The 16,859-nt window shown below is 40.4% G+C and overlaps 1 protein-coding gene across 1 annotated transcript; it reads right to left on the bottom strand.

Moving 5' to 3' along the window:
• Nucleotides 1–16,079: 16,079 nt before the first annotated feature.
• LOC130720913 (classical arabinogalactan protein 11-like) lies at nt 16,080–16,478 on the bottom strand. Its single transcript, XM_057571623.1, has one exon. It carries the CDS (start codon nt 16,476–16,478, stop codon nt 16,080–16,082), a length of 399 nt encoding a protein of 132 aa, XP_057427606.1.
• Between the last annotated feature and the right edge of the window lie 381 nt (nt 16,479–16,859).

Raw genomic sequence — 16,859 nt, 5'->3', positions numbered from 1 at the left:
TAGATGCGGATCCAGTATGTCAAAGTCCATGTGTTTATCGAGAAGTCCCTGCAGACGTCGACTTAAATGATGTCAATCTGGCTGAACTTCAGCCAGGGGATCCTTATGTTTGTAAAGCATTGAAGCCACGTGAAAACAAACTTGGGGAGGAAAACCCCAAGAACACGATTCCTGCTGTGAAAACTTATACTTTTGATGTGGCCAAGTGTGATGCAATTTATGATATACTTGTGTCTGATGGTTTGCTTGTGGTCCCTAAAGACCAAAAACTTCCTTCTCCTGAACAAAGGAAAGGGAAGAAATATTGCAAATATCACAACTTTTTTGGTCATTGGACCTCACAGTGTGTTCGTTTCAGGGATCTTGTGCAGGGGGCATTGGATTCGGGAAGGCTCAAGTATGACGAGAAAGACAAAAGCCAAATGAAGATTGACTCCGACCCACTGCAAGTAGCTGAAGCCAACTACGTGGAACCTTTCTACATTGGCATGGTCGACATTTCTGAGAAGCTAAATCTGGGCCTGACACTCGAGGAGGCAAAGGAGGAAAACATGGCTGTCGAAGAACCGGAGGTCGCAAAAGAGGTGAGCCTAGAGGAAGTTTACCCCAAGGCAGGAGAAACTCTTGTTGAGTTTTTGTCACGAAGCAAAGATGGCGAGAAAGAAGTCATGCTTTGCCCTCGATGTAGTGCTGTTTTCGACAAGTCAGCAGCCAAAGCCTATCAAGATTCTGAGATGAAGAGGCATTACCAGAGCAAAATGCCTGTGTCTAGAAGGTTGAAATATCCCCACGAGGAGTGGGTTGAAAGAGATCAAGAACTCGATGGCCATAAAGGCCAAAAGTTAAGAAGCAAGGACAAGACTTATGTCCCTGATGCTGGGTTACCAAAAAATCAATGGTTCAATCCAGCACCTCCAAGGCCAAAACCATACCCCAAGTGGCAGAAAATCGACTTGGGCCAGGGGTCTTCTTACATCAACAATTCCCGTGTGTCGCGGAACTACTCCTATGGCTCCGGGAACTATTATGCTCCTGAACAAATGACCAGAACTCAGTTCAGACGTTTCCTGAGGAAGAGGAAAGCGGAAAGGGAAAGGGGTGGCAAGTTCCGTTCATTATGGGACATAAAGCCCGAAGACAACCCGCGCAACAAACCTAGTGTGGCGTCAATCATTAATCAACTTGACCACGCCATCAAACAAGGAGCGACCGTGCCACCAAATCCAGCCAAGGAAAAAGGGAAGGATGCTGTCGAGGATGAGGACGAAGACATGCTCGACGATTTCGACGACAGCGATGGGGAAGATCTTAACATCATCTGCATAGTGTCTATCTTACCTGCTGAATTCGACCGAATCTCAGAGGTCACCGAGAATGAAGAAGACTACTACGACGAGGAAGAGCCAGATGACAACCCCTTATGCTACTACGTGATGCAAAAAGGATCCGTCGAGGACGAAAGAGCTATTTTCCAGAGGCCAACAGAGCAGATGAAAAGCCACTTGAAGCCGTTATTCGTTTGGGCCAAAGTCGACGAAAAAGGAGTCAATAAAGTTCTTGTCGACGGAGGGGCCACAATCAATTTAATTCCTAAGTTTATGCTCAAGAAGTTGGGCAAAACTGAAGCAGACCTAATCCCTCACGACATGGTCCTTTCCGACTACGAAGGGAAGACAGGTTCTTCTTTAGGAGCAATTATGTTGAACATAACCGTAGGGACGGTGGCCCGTTCCACGTTGTTCATCGTGGTACCCTCAAAAGCCAACTACAACCTGCTATTGGGGAGAGAATGGATCCACGGCGTGGGGGCAGTGCCCTTAACCCTGCACCAACGAATTTCCATTTGGAAATCGGATGGGGTCGTCGAGAACGTGCAAGCAGATCAGAGCTATTACTTAGCGGAGACAGGTTACGTCAGCAAAAAGAATTTCGAGAAAAGTTTAGCCACAATTGCTCCTCTAGACACAGTGACCTCTCAATATTTCAACCCGTACTCGGAGTATTCGGTGACGTTGGATCCCATCAGGGGTTTAAACCTTAATGAAGCATACAAACCTGATGCCATGAGTGGATGGCACAGCGATGAAGAAAAGGATGCCACAACTGAGAGGCAAAATGAGGTTAAAAGATGATTAATTCGAGCCTAGCTCGAATTTCGGCTTACGCAGCCGAGAACAGAATAAGGACGGCCTTAGAGGCCGCAAGAATAGCCAAAGAAATGGCTACCGACGAAGCCAATGCCTCAATCTTGCCTGTCGAAATGACACCTCAAGAGGAGGCAACAGCAAATAAGGATAACACGTGCATAAGAAAAAACGAGCAGAGTGTCGATGAATGCGAATTCGAGGACCTTCGCGATTTGAGACTGGATTGCATCTATGATGACGGTCCATTAGGTTTCGAAAAGCCAGTGGTCGACATTTCCAAGAAAATGGAAGCACAAGACCCTCTGGAAGAAGTGGACCTGGGAGATGGCTTAGAAAGAAGGCCAATATACATCAGTGCTCTTATTGACCCGGAGCTAAAGGACAGGATGGTCAAATTACTCAAGGAATTCAAAGACTGTTTCGCTTGGGATTATGATGAAATGTCTGGCCTTAGTCGAGAATTGGTGGAACTAAAGTTACCCATCAAAGAAGACAGGAAACCGGTCAAGCAATTACCCAGGAGGTTCCATCCAGATGTGTTGGTGAAAATCAAGGAAGAAATCGAAAGACTCCTTAGATGTAAATTTATCAGGACGGCTCGATATGTGGACTGGTTAGCCAACGTGGTTCCAGTGATCAAGAAGAACGGAAAGATGAGGGTTTGCATTGATTTTCGAGATCTTAATGCTGCCACTCCAAAAGATGAGTATCACATGCCTATTGCTGAAATGATGGTAGATTCAGCTGCTGGTCATGAATACTTAAGCTTGTTGGATGGTTACTCAGGCTACAACCAAATCTTCATAGCAGAAGAGGATGTGTCGAAAACAGTTTTTCGATGTCCTGGTGCCTTGGGGACATACGAGTGGGTGGTCATGCCATTTGGGTTGAAAAACGCTGGCGCGACCTACCAACGGGTAATGAATACCATTTTTCATGATTTTATCGAAACTTTCATGCAGGTTTACATTGATGACATTGTGGTGAAATCCCCATCAAGGGATGACCATTTGTTGCATCTAAGGAAATCCTTTGAGAGGATGAGAAAATATGGCTTGAAGATGAATCCCCTTAATTGTGCCTTTGGTGTTATTGCAGGTGATTTTTTGGGTTTTTTGGTGCATAAAAAGGGCATCGAGATCAACAAGAACAAAGCTAAAGCCATTCTCGACACTAGTCCACCAACTAGCAAGAAACAACTGCAATCATTATTGGGAAAGATTAACTTCCTAAGGAGATTCATTGCCAACCTCAGCGAGAAAACCAAGTCATTTTCCCCACTTCTTCGACTTAAAAAGGAAGATGCGTTCCGCTGGGAAGCAGAGCACCAAAAAGCGTTCGATGAACTCAAAGTGTACTTGTCCAGCCCACCTGTAATGGCACCACCTATAAGAGGAAAGCCAATGAAGCTGTACATCTCTGCCGCGGATGGAACCATTGGAAGCATGTTGGCTCAAGAAGATGAAGATAGCAAGGAAAGAGCCATATTTTACTTAAGCAGGGTGTTAAATGATGCAGAAACTCGATACACCATGATCGAGAAATTGTGCTTATGCTTGTACTTCTCTTGTGTAAAGCTGAAATATTATATAAAGCCAATCGATGTAATGGTTTTTTCTCATTATGATATAATAAAGCACATGTTATCCAAACCTATCTTGCATAGTCGAATTGGTAAATGGGCTTTAGCCCTAACCGAGTATTCACTAACTTATGCCCCACTAAAGGCAGTTAAGGGACAAGCAATTGCTGACTTCCTGGCAGATCATACTTTGCCTCGAGAAATCGTAACTTACGTAGGCATCCAACCTTGGAAGCTATTTTTCGACGGTTCCAGCCATAAGAATGGCACCGGAATCGGGATGTTCATAGTATCCCCAAGGGGCATCCCCACGAAATTCAAGTTTAGGATTAAGAGTAACTGCTCAAACAATGAGGCTGAGTACGAGGCATTAACATCAGGCCTCGAGATCCTGATAGCCCTTGGGGCAAAGAATGTTGTCGTAAAAGGGGACTCTGAGTTGGTAATAAAGCAACTTACCAAGGAATACAAGTGCGTCAGTGAAAATCTACCTAGGTACTACACGAAAGCTAGTAATTTGTTGGCCAAATTCGACGAAGCTAGGCTAGGTCATGTTTCCAGGGTAGACAATCAAGAGGCCAATGAATTGGCACAAATCGCGTCAGGATATATGGTCGATAAATGTAGGTTAAAAGAGCTTATCGAGGTCAAAGAAAAACTAAACCCCTCTGACCTCAACATCCTGGTCATTGACAATATGGCACCTAATGATTGGAGAAAGCCAATTGTCGATTACTTGCAAAAACCTATGGGTACTACAGACAGAAAGACAAAGTATAGGGCAATGAGCTATGTCATCATGGGAAACGAGCTATTCAAGAAAAACGTCGACGGAACACTACTGAAGTGTTTAAGCGAAGACGACGCGTTCATAGCAATCTCGGCCGTTCACAATGGGCTATGTGGTGCCCACCAGGCAGGAATCAAGATGAAATGGATCCTATTTCGACAAGGGATGTATTGGCCTACTATCATGAAAGATTGCATGGAGTATGTAAGATCAAGGTTTGATCAGTGGTTGCATCTCTATATTTTGATGATTACAATTAAGGTTTGTGATGATGAACAATTGTGGTACCCTAACGTTTGTCTTTTTAAGTTGTGACAAACAGGTTCTGAATCTGACCCAAGCCTATTCGTTCAGAAGAAGAAGAACCAAGGGTTACTAAAAAGAGAGCTCTTCATCCTACCATGTTCGTTCTGAACAGTGGCAAAAGCTTCAGAAGCTCTGAAGATGGAAGCTCTCAAGAAGATCTGAAGAACTCAAGTCAGAAGTTCTGAAGGCCAGATGTTCTAGTGGAACGGTCCAGATGCAGAAGACTCAAGTTCTGAAGACTTACAAGAAGTTGGTTCTGAAGACCCAAGCTATTCTAGCTCTGACGATCAGAAGTTCTGAGGAACTTGTTCAGAAGCAGAAGTTGCACGGTCAGAGGAATCCAAGCTCCAATCTGACGATGATCAGAAGCTTCATCAACGTTCATCTGAAGCTCCTTCATCTCAGTCAACTGGTGAAAAGACAGGTCATTATCACAGTACAACATCGTACAAATCTCAGTCTGTCCGCCACCTACCTTGTACAGCCTAGCAGTCTGATATTACAGAATTGTCACTCCAACGGATAAAACCCTAGCAACGGCTACATCACAAGTCTTGGAGTATATAAAGGCTGAAGAAAGAAGAAAGAGGCCAAGAAACTTTGCTGAAAATATTCAACATATACGAACCATTCTCTTAGCATTATTTCTTCACTGTTCTTAAACTTCTGAGTTTACTATTCGCTTGTTAGAAGCACTTATTGTAAACCCGAAACCTTTTACACATTTTGTAAAGTTCATCAAGAGACCAAGGTTGGTCGGAACTTGAGAGGACTGAATCAAGGCTGATTCAGTATTTAGCTAGTCTTAAGAGGATCGGTAGATCAGCTTCTTAAGAGGATACTAGTGAGAAAATCAGTGTATTGTTAGTCACTTAGCAGGTTGCAAAGTGCAGTTGTAACACTCATTGATTTTAGTGGATTGCCTTCATCAGAAGAAGGAAGAAATCACCTTCACAGGTGGACTGGATTAGCTTGAGCTTTTATCTCAAGTGAACCAGGATAAAATACTCGTGTGCTTTACTTCCTATTATTCAGCACTTAGTTTTTATCTTTGAGTTTTGAAAAAGCTTAAAAGTATACCCGAGATTCAAAAACTCTATTCAAACCCCCCTTTCTAGTGTTTTTCGCACCTTCAGAGTATGCCAAGATTGCCAGAGACACGCAGGGATACAACATGTGCCAGCAAGTGAATTACACTCAATCATTAAACCATGGCCATTCAGGGGATGAGCTTTAGACCTAATTGGCGAAATTAACCCATGTTTTTCTAGGTAACACAAGTACATAATAGTGGCTATAGATTACTTTACCAAGTGGGTAGAGGCAATTCCTCTACAAAATGTTACCCAGGACACGGTGATCGATTTCATTCAGAATCACATAGTTTATCGTTTCGGGTTACCTGAGTCACTTACTACAGACCAAGGCACAGTATTTGTAGGCCAGAAAGTGGCATCATTCGCGGAATCTTGGGGCATAAAACTCCTAACCTCGACTCCCTATTACGCTCAAGCGAATGGTCAAGTAGAAGCGGCCAACAAAACATTGATCTCCTTGATTAAAAAACATGTTGGTCGAAAACCTAAAAGATGGCATCAAACATTGGGCCAAGTGCTTTGGGCTTACAGGAATTCACCTAAAGAAGCTACCGGGGCAACGCCATTTCGACTAGCATACGACCAAGAAGCGGTGTTACCAGCGAAAGTATATTTACAGTCATGCAGAATTCAAAGGCAAGAGGAAATTCCAAGTGAAGACTATTGGAATATGATGCTTGATGAATTAGTCAATCTCGACGAAGAAAGACTATTGGCGTTGGATACCTTAACCAGGCAAAAGGATCGCGTTGCTAAAGCTTACAATAAAAAGGTTAGAGTTAAATCTTTTATGCCCGGTGATTACGTATGGAAGGTTGTCTTACCAGTCGATAAAAGGGATAAACGCTATGGAAAGTGGGCCCCAAACTGGGAAGGCCCTTTCACAGTCGAGAAAGTACTTTTAAACAACGCTTATTCGATAAAAGAATTAGGAGTTCGAAATCGACAAATAACGGTAAATGGCAAATACTTAAAAACGTATAAGCCAACGTTGCATGAAATAAACATCGAATAAGGAAGCAAGAATAAGAAAATAAATAAAGTAAATTGCCAAACTCGAATGTTTTATTAATTAGAATAGAGCATTTACAACTATGGCAAAGAAACTTTAAAAAGGGGGATTGGCCCTATAACTATCGTATTTGGCCCTAAGAGGCTCCATGCGCCTCAAGACATCCTCTTGTTGGGATTCCAGTCTCGATTTCTCCTGTCGAAGATCCAGCTCCTCACGGGCAGTGGAAGAAAGCTTGTCCACCAAGGCTGTCAGAGCTCCTACACTCCCCTCAGGGTCCGCTTGGTTCAGAGCAGCCTTCAACTCTTCAAACTCTTCCATCTTCTCCTCAATTTGATGTTCAGCAAAGAACACTCGAGCAGTAAGCTCCCGGTGTTCTTCATATAGGGGTACAGCTTCATGCAGGAGGCCCAGAAACTCCAGGAGAGGGGTTTTTACAGAGGCAATAATATTCCTCTGCAAAAGCTGGTTAATGAGCCTGGTAAGCTCTTCAGCCAGAGAAAGAGAGGAATGCAATTCCCAAAACAAGTCTTCGTCAAAGGCCAAGCTCCGGATCTGGTTAAGAACACGACGGCTAGCCATGGTTGAAAGGGTGTGTAAGAGCAGGAAAGGAATTCTGGAAAAGAGGCAAGGGAGAGTTTAAAGAAGTTACTGAAGAGAAGTAACCAAGAATGCTCTATTTATAGTATAACAACAGAGGAGTGCATTAATTAGTTGCAATCAGTTGCCAACTCTTCATCTTATGGTTACAGGCCACATAAATTACCACTACCATCGTAAATGGCTTTGGCCTTTAATGAGCAAAGACTTTCATTGAATCAAGAAAACGTGGTATAAGATGGCAATAAATTGGCTTATTTCCCAGAAACCATGTAATGACTACGTAAGGGGATGCAAGGGAGTTCGAACGGTGCAACAATAAGCGAATAGCCGTCAGAATAAATGCACAATGGAAACTGAAAAGACATGGCAAATTAAATGTCAAATTATATGGCCTACGTGCCAAAACCATTGTCGAAATATTACATGCAAATTGGCATCGAAAGCCATGGTTAAAATAGTGTCATCATTACATATTGATAAGAGAGAGTCCTAAAGCAGGGATTTAAAAGAGTTCAAACGATCAGCGAAGGTGGCAATCTTGGCATCGAGATCCTTCTTCACGGCCTGGTCAACCTCCAACTCCTTGATAACATCTTTTGTCGAGATGATCAGAGCCTTGGAGTCCTTAGTAAGCACATCCAACTGAGCCTTCACAGCAGGGCCTTCCTCGACCAAATCAGCTCGCTTTTTCTCCAACTTGGTAATCTCTCGATGCAGCTCCTCAAGTTTAGTGTCGACTTCAGAAATTTCATCTGCAATTAAAACCTTCCTAGCAGTGAATTTCTTGAAGTCCTCTTTCATTGCTGCAACTTGAGCTTTACCAGAAGATATTTTTGCTTCCTTAAGGCTGACAGCTTGACCAACGTCCTTAACTTGATGAAAAGTGGCTGAAGCATCCACTAAGAAGGATTGAAGGTTGGCCAAAGCAGCAGCCTGATGAGAATCAAGTTTTTGGCCAAGAAGGAAGACGAGCAATTCCTTAGCAGCATGGCTCGCTTGAGGATCAACTTGGATCTGGTCGAGAAACCCACTGGCGAAAACAATAGCATTCAGCCGACCCATACTCTCCTCGATTTGCTGAAAATTGGCCACCCCACTAGATTGAGCAGTCTCAGCAGTGGCATCAGCTTGATGGGGTGGAGAATCCCATTCCAAGGTGCCATCGAGAAAGCCATCCAAAGCTGCCAGCGGGTCCTCCTCAAATAAAGTGTCGAGCTTTTCACTAGACACATGAGATGAAGAGCCACCCTTGGCTTGAGGCGAAGGTTGCACAGTGGCAGTCGATTTTGGAGGAGGCATAGGGTTATCATCCTTGCCTGGAAGAGGTTCTGCTTCGCGAATGGGAGAGGTTGCACCTTGAGTTTCCTACAAGAAAAACCTCTTTAATGCCCTTTTCGATAAAGTAAAATGCATATTAGAGGAGCCAACAAAACATGAAAAATATAAAGATACCTGGCAAGCAGATTCCTTAGAAGGGCTCGAGTTGGTGGAGCTTCTGGAACGGCGGGGAGACTTATGACCAGATTTGCTCCTGACCTTCTTTCTTCCCTCAGATGTTGAGGTCTTTTTAGCCGAGGATGCGGCCTTGGGAGGTTTCTCGACACCTTCAGCTTTGGATTTTGCAGGGTTGGGAGCTGGAGAATTCTCACGGGATGGAGGATTGGAAGTGGAATGCTCATGGACATCAGCCTAAAAGAAACAAAACAAACAAGAAATGATTCAGATTAGGAAACCACAGGTTAAAATGTCACAAGGTACCCTCGAGAATGGAAAACATACCTGAATGGCGGCGTCGCCACCACCTTCTTTGTCATCGACTTCTGGTTGAGCATCAGATGCCAACTTAGAAGCCCCACTGGTGGTGGAAACACCAGCCCCTTTGGCCCTCTTCTGACTGGCCGAAGCAACAGGCTTAGGTTTCCTTTTTCGACTCTGTCGGAGAATACGTTAGTTCATAATCCAAAGAAATTGAAAAGAAAAAGGGAAAAGCATGAGGAAAGTACCTTGAGCTTGTCAGCAAGACTGACATCATCATCCTCATCATCATCATCATCATCCTCAATCACGACTGGCTTGTCCTTGGAAGAATGAGCCACTGGGGAAATAACTTGAGGAGCTGGTCGGGTAATGACTTCAGCTGTAAACAAAAGAGAAATTAAGAAGTAAAACAGGAAAACCTAGGCCAAGTCGAAGTATTACCTTGACCAATATGCATGTTCAGCGATATGTGGTTGAAGATTTCGACGGGCACATGATACGGAAAGTTCCATAGGTGGTACTTAGTCCAAGTCACTCGCTTTCGAGGAGGTAGAGCTTGATTGGCTAACACATTTATGTTTACATGGTCAACCCATTTAGGCAAGACCGGTGGAAAGGCCAATGTAAACCTACTCGTAGGCAAAGATGGGAACCTAAAGCCAGTTTTTCGAATAACAAAAGATAGGCCCTCCTCACCAGGAGGAACAACTAACTTGGATTTCTTGGCTTTAAATTCCCATTTTTGCCTTAATACTTGAGCTGCTTTCGCAACCGTATCTCGAAGGCGAAGAGTTGGGTAATATACCACACCAAAGAACTCTTGAAAAGATCGAATTTCTGTCAGGTGCGTACCTTTGGTCTTCTTCGGATCCTGCTTCTGCAAAAGAAAAGCATCTGTCATGCATTGCAGACAATCTACGAGGGGCTTCGAAATTTGAGCCCAATACTCAGACCACCAGGCTTTGAAAGAATTAGTGGCATAATATGAAGGAGCGTAAGTGAAGGGGCTCAGGTTGAGGAGTTTCTTGTTATAAAACTGAACAGTCGTGTCGAAAGCAGGAGCCCTCTTAATAGCTCCGGGGCACAGGACTAGACTCTTGTCAAATAAAGTGTTGGGTAGAACTTGGCTAAGCCCAAACTGTCGAGAAACCAATTGAGGGTTGTAGCCACATAGATGGTAGTCACTGCTAGCAAAGCCCACAGTTAAAACCCTAGGAGATAAGAGGGTCCTCCAGAGCGTGATGTGGTGTTCTTTGGGCAATGCAGAATCAGAAGCATTAGGGTAAGAATTCCTCAGCCAGAAAGGGCCACGAACAGCCTTGCTGTAAGGAGAGAAACTGGAACGATAATGCTTCAACTCGAGAAACATGGTAAAGTACTTTCTGAAATCAGCTTCAAAACTCGACGCATCATAAGCAGGGGTCAGGGTCTCGAGCCTGTGGGCATCAATCCTGGTGTTAGAAACAGTTGGAGGATTATCTTGTGCCGGCAGAAGAGATTCGAAGACTGCATTCAACCAAAGTTGAAACAGCCAAAGAGGTCCAACTGCATTCAGAGAGACAGTCTTGGTATTCCGGATATCCTCGACAGCTTCATTCAGCATTTGATAGAGGTTTCCAAGGACAAGCCTAGCCATAGCGAGTTGTCGACCCTCGTGAAGTAGATTGGCTAAGGGCAAAAGCTTGGCAGGAATACGCAAAGACTTGGTGCAAAAAACATAAGCAGACAACCAATACAGCAAGAAAGCGACATGTTCGGCATCAGACACCTCACCACTCTCGACATAATGGTCCTTAATGAATCGACTAAAAGAAATGTTGTCAGTAGGAATCGAGATGGGTTTAACAGTGGCAGGTGCAGAGTGATAATCATCACCAATGGGCCATAATCCGGTGATAGCAGCAACATCCAAGAGGGTGGGGGTGATCATGCCAAAGGGAACATGAAGGCAATTAGTGGACCTCTCCCAGAAATAAAGTGCACTCAACAACATAGCAGGGTTATACGAGATTGGAGATCTCGACAGCTGAATCAAGTCGAGAATCCCGACATCCTTCCAGTGTTGCCTCTTATGTTCCTCAACCTTATCTAACCATTTCAGGTAGGCTTTGTCGTTAGCAGAGGGGTTAGGAGGAGCTGAACGAAAGGCTCGTTTTGGGTCGGAAAGAAATGGCATACGGTAAGAAGGTTGAAATGCCAAAATAAGCTCTTCTCCCCTAACGCTAGGGTGAAATGATTTATGTTCTTCAGGGAGACTATTGGGCCTATCATGCTTCACTACTTTCAAAGGACCCAAAATGGCGCGTAAAGTACCATTAACAGAGAAAGGAATGAGTACCTGGGATTTCCAGATAGCTCTCTTCTCTGCTTCGTTGGGGGGTTCCGGGATTGCCACGCGCTTGGATTCATCCAGCTTAAGCTCAGTGGCCAACGGAATAGTCTGCTAAGGATTGGAAGCCATTGAAGAAAACGGTAGATATTCCAGAGAAAACGGAAGAAGATGAAGTGAGAGCGCTGGGGGAAGGAGCTGAAGGTTTGAGAAAAGAGTAAAGCTTGAACGAGGAATACCAAGAGGGTATTTATAAACAGAAGGGCAAACGGAACTCAGGCCGCATTGAGCAGTAATTTATAAAAATTTGGGGTCCAAGCGATTATTTTATTAGTTAAACTCATGTCACCTCTCAGCTTTTTGGCATAGGTGAAATCATGGCCCTAAAAAGGCCATAACTGTCAGCTAGTGGAGAAGTCATCAGACGTTATGGCTGCTGATTGGACTTGAAGATCGAATGGTCGAGAGCACAAAGTACTTGAATCGTTGGAATCGAACGGCTGCGATAAAAAATGCTTGGTGTCTTCAAGCTAAAGCAGTCGACAACCAACATTCTTGGGGGGCAACTGTTAAGCTAAAAATTACGAGTACTACGACTCTCGACACCATGGTGCAAAGGTGGGTTCTCGACAGAAAGGGTTATGGCGAAACCGGCAACTCAGCACACGGTGTCCCCTAAAGTCAAGTTAGTGAGAGCTATATCTCGACAAACTCAGCAGATGAAGAAATCTCGATCATCTTAATGGAAGAGGCAGTTACCGAGTAACAAGCAACTACAAGCACGTGCATATACCCACGATGCCACGAATAGCAACGGTTGCCCACGACTCAGAACCATCCACGTGGCAATAGAGTCACGTGCGCGAAGACCACCGGCTAAATGTGGGGCATGGCGCCAAAATTCAAAACCCACGAAGCCATCATGCATCCAAGAAAAACCGCCAAGAACGTGGGCAGGAACAGCACTATAAATAGAAGAAGCAGCAGCAGAAAAAGGGGGTTCCCAACTCAAACTCTGAAAATTCACCAAAAGCTCCAAATGTCCGCATCAATGAGACTCAAGGAGCACAACGTGATGATGGAGGAGTATGTTGCAGAACCAACGCTTTAGTTTTCTCGTGTTTAAGCTTATTTAATTCCCAGTTCCTTTATGCATTTTCTTGTCGAGATCCACATCTCTTGTTAGTTTTTGTGTTATTTTATGTATGTGACTCCTTTGTAATTGACCCGTGTTTAATGAAATTCAGTTCTGTCTAAACCAATTCGTTTTTTTGTCGAAAAACACACACACACACACAATACTTTGACAAAGCGTTTTCTCAAAAGGACCCTGAATCTAAACTTCCTTTAGTCAAACTAAGAGGATATTTGTTTAACAAAAATCCACGTAAACAAGTTGTTGTTATTAAGAAGAGAGACAATTATTTCATTTATTTGAATTTATTTAAATTCATAAGGATTTAAAAGGAAGCGAGAACGGTTTCTTCGTCAAGAGAAAGCATTCGAAGGACACAGAAAACATATATAGAAGAAGAAGCCAAAATCACGTGGAAGTTGTAGAAGAGTCAAAGATAGTTGAAATTACAAATGTTTCAATGAAGTTTACTTGTTTCATTTTTCCTTTATCTCATCTTCTTATCTTTAAAATCATTCAAGTTTTAAATGTTAGAAAAAAATTATTTTCTATTTGAATAATTTCTTGATATTCCTAAAATATACATGTTGTGATCAATGAATATTGGAAATCACAGGATATGCATACTTGAATAGCGTAGTCTATGGTTAAATGAAATCTTAATGGGTCGTAACCATTTAGACTATGTTATGAAAATATATAGTTTAAATTTGAAAGCGTTTTGACTTCTCATGAGATGATGAATGTGAACCATTGTAACCCTACATGAGAGGGTACATAGGTTCCCTCCCCACTTTCTCTATTAATATGTGACTTGGGTCACATGATTCATGATAATGATATAATTGTTTAAATTTTATAAGTTGAGAAAGAATGGGAGGAAGATCCTATCTTACAAACCAAGACATGCACGCATATAGATTAAAGGCTTCCAACATTAAATCAAGTAGTTGACAATGAATACGTACTTGATCATTATCTCGTATCTTAAATTATTGGTGTCCTAAATTCTTGCAACTATAATCTTATATGAATGATTCATGTGTCTTTTATTCCGGTATTATATGAATCATGATGTTTAAATAACTAACATAGGATTGATATTCATAAACACTAGATATAAAACCCGTGCGTTGCACGGGTGTTTTTACAATTTTATCAACATAATATAAAATTTATTATAGTTTAAAAAAAATAAACATTTTTTACTTATAAATTATAATAAAATAAAAATAATTGTGTTAAAACATTTTATTATGAGTATTAGAGTTTTCTTTAAATAATTAATACTATTCAAATTTAATAATTAGCATTATAATAATTTTAAAAATTTAAAAATGAATTTATTAAAACATACAATAAATTATAAAGTGCATTTCAAATATTTTAAATCAATTAATAAGTTTTAATATCACCAATAAAATTATATCAACGTTTTCTTATACTTTTTATCAACAATTAATTAACTTTAACTTTTATAATTACAATAAATTATAATTTTAATATTCTAAAATATTATTTAGTAAAATAATTAATTTTTAATTTTAGCCTTTATTATTTTTCTCTGTTATACTTCTTTAAGTTTTTTTTTAAAAAACTGAATAACATATTATTAAAAAGCCTCAAAAAACAGGTCAGCAACGAATCACATGTCCGTGTCGCATACAAAACCCCCACCCAATGACCACATAATGACTTTGAGAGAGGGTCTCATTAAAACCTTAGTAGGAAAAAACTCATTGGGAAAAAATCCTAATAAGGAAAAAGAGTACCCAAATCTCAAAGGGGTCAAAACATCATAGTACTTGGCCAAAAAACCCCATACAAACACCCAAAAGCAAATGAAAATTACACCTATAACCAATGCATTATCCAACTATCTGATAACCTGCACCTCCAAACAAATAACAGAAAAAAAATATATCAAAATTTATAATTGAATAAATTTCTGAAAAAAATACACACACGTCATACTTTTTTGACATCCACGTCATACTTAATAATGTTAATTTTAAAAATGTTTTTATAAATTATTGCGGCATTTTTTAATTTTAAAACTATTTGCTAATTTTTTATTATTAAAATTAATTAATTTTAATTATAAATAATGTTTCCATATAAAAATATTATTTAATAAAATTTTATTCTAAATATCATCTTGTGTATACTCTATACACTTTTAATGTATATAAAAAGATATTCTAAAAGACTTAAATAATTATAATATATTAATTTTTTATGTATGTAAAATTATTTTATAAAATAACACAAAACAAAATTATAACAATCTATATTAAACAACACATGTAACTATTAAAAAAAATTATAAGTATATCTTTACGAAGAGTATTTAATCATTGACTATTTCTGATATTTCATATATTTATTTTATATAAATTTAATTTTTTTCTCAAGTTGAGGTCAATAATAAATATTTTATCTACATATGTTTAAATTTTTTATCACATTATATTTAGGTTTTACTTAAATGTATAGGAAATTTTGTAATTAATATATAATATATATAAATAATTATAAAAATGAAGATAAATAAGTTTATAAATATATTATTTAATGTTCGTAGTTGAATAGTTTTTGACATTACAATTTATTCAGTTTTAATTTTATTATTTAATATATTTATTGCAAATGGAATTCTTTATTTTTAATGCATTTTAATGTAGAGGTAGGAATTACTTGATGTATTTAATGGAAAAAACTCAAGTCTCCTTTACATATATATATAGATAGAATATTTTGAATTTTAAAATTATTTTATGTAAATTATTTGCTAATAAATATTATTTTCTTATTTAATTTAATTTTTAATATTTGTGAAATACAAAACTCAAGGAAATTTTAAGTTTATGAATGTTTTTATTTAATGGTAGTAGTTGAATAGTTTTTTACAATATATATTTTTTTAATTTTAGTTTTATTATTGTTTAATATATTTATTACAAAGTTTTTTATTTTTTTGGTTGCTTTTAATACACACTTGAGTTTTGCTTATGTATTTAATGCAAAAACTCAAGTGTGCTTTACATATATATATAGATAGATTGACACTAAGTTTTCAATAAAAAGAGACCAAAGGATTTCCTAACATTTTATTTCATTGATGTTAGGACTGTTACCTCTAATCCCTTCGATTCTTTCTCCTAAACAACAGAGATACTATGAGGAGTCGAATCAATTATTATAATCAACTAGTGTGTTATATTAATTCAATCACAACATTTCACGAAGCACAACACATATAGTACAATGTGCAGTACAACACACCCTCTCATAAGCTCATGACACAAACAACAACCATCTTAGAAGGCGAAGAAGCCAGCAACTGCGGCAAGAGCAACAGCACCAGAGAATCCAAGGGCAGAAGCACCGCTGGCTTTAGGAGCGGGTGCAGGCGCATCAGCAGCGGGTCCAGCGGCAGGTCCCGGTGAAGGGGCGCCGAACTCGATGGCCTCACTGGCTGGAGCAGGGGGAGATGAAGGCTCCTCTGTGGCAGGGGAAGAGGCAGGGGAAGACTCGGATGTAGATGGAGCTGCTGAGGCTTTGGGGGAAGCTGCTGATGAAGATGGAGCTTGTGATGCCTTTGGTGCTGAGGATGGAACTGGTGATGTCGTTGGTGATGCTGATGGGGCTTCCCTGGCCATAGCCACACCAACAATGGCAACAATGAGGAGAGAAAGAACAAAAGCCTGGCGAGCCATCTTCTTGTGTTGTTGTTTTTGTATTTGTAGTTCTTTTTTAGTTAATATTGCAGCACTTCTCTAACGGATTAGAGAAATACTGCAGCAGCTCTAGAGGATGTGGTGAAAGATAGGTTTGCATGGGGGAAGGTGATTTATAGGTTGAGCCGTTGAGGGATGTGAGAGAGTTTAGGGGAATTTGTGGTGGAACATATGAGAGAGACAGAGAAATATGAGTTTTTTTTTTATAGAATTTGGGCCAAATGGATGGTTTGTGTTGGAGGAGCAAGGGAGGAGGAAGTTTAATTTAGACCTTTAGACTTGAAATTCTGGTTGGGGATTCAATTGGGAGCATATAAATGGGGAGAGGTTGACCGTCTTAAAATGGATAATTATGGAATA

Source organism: Lotus japonicus, chromosome 1 (assembly GCF_012489685.1).
Source record: "Lotus japonicus ecotype B-129 chromosome 1, LjGifu_v1.2".
Classification (NCBI taxonomy): Eukaryota; Viridiplantae; Streptophyta; class Magnoliopsida; order Fabales; family Fabaceae; genus Lotus; species Lotus japonicus.
The sequence above is the reverse complement of the archived record's forward strand: the minus strand, read 5'-3'. Positions and strand labels throughout refer to the sequence as shown.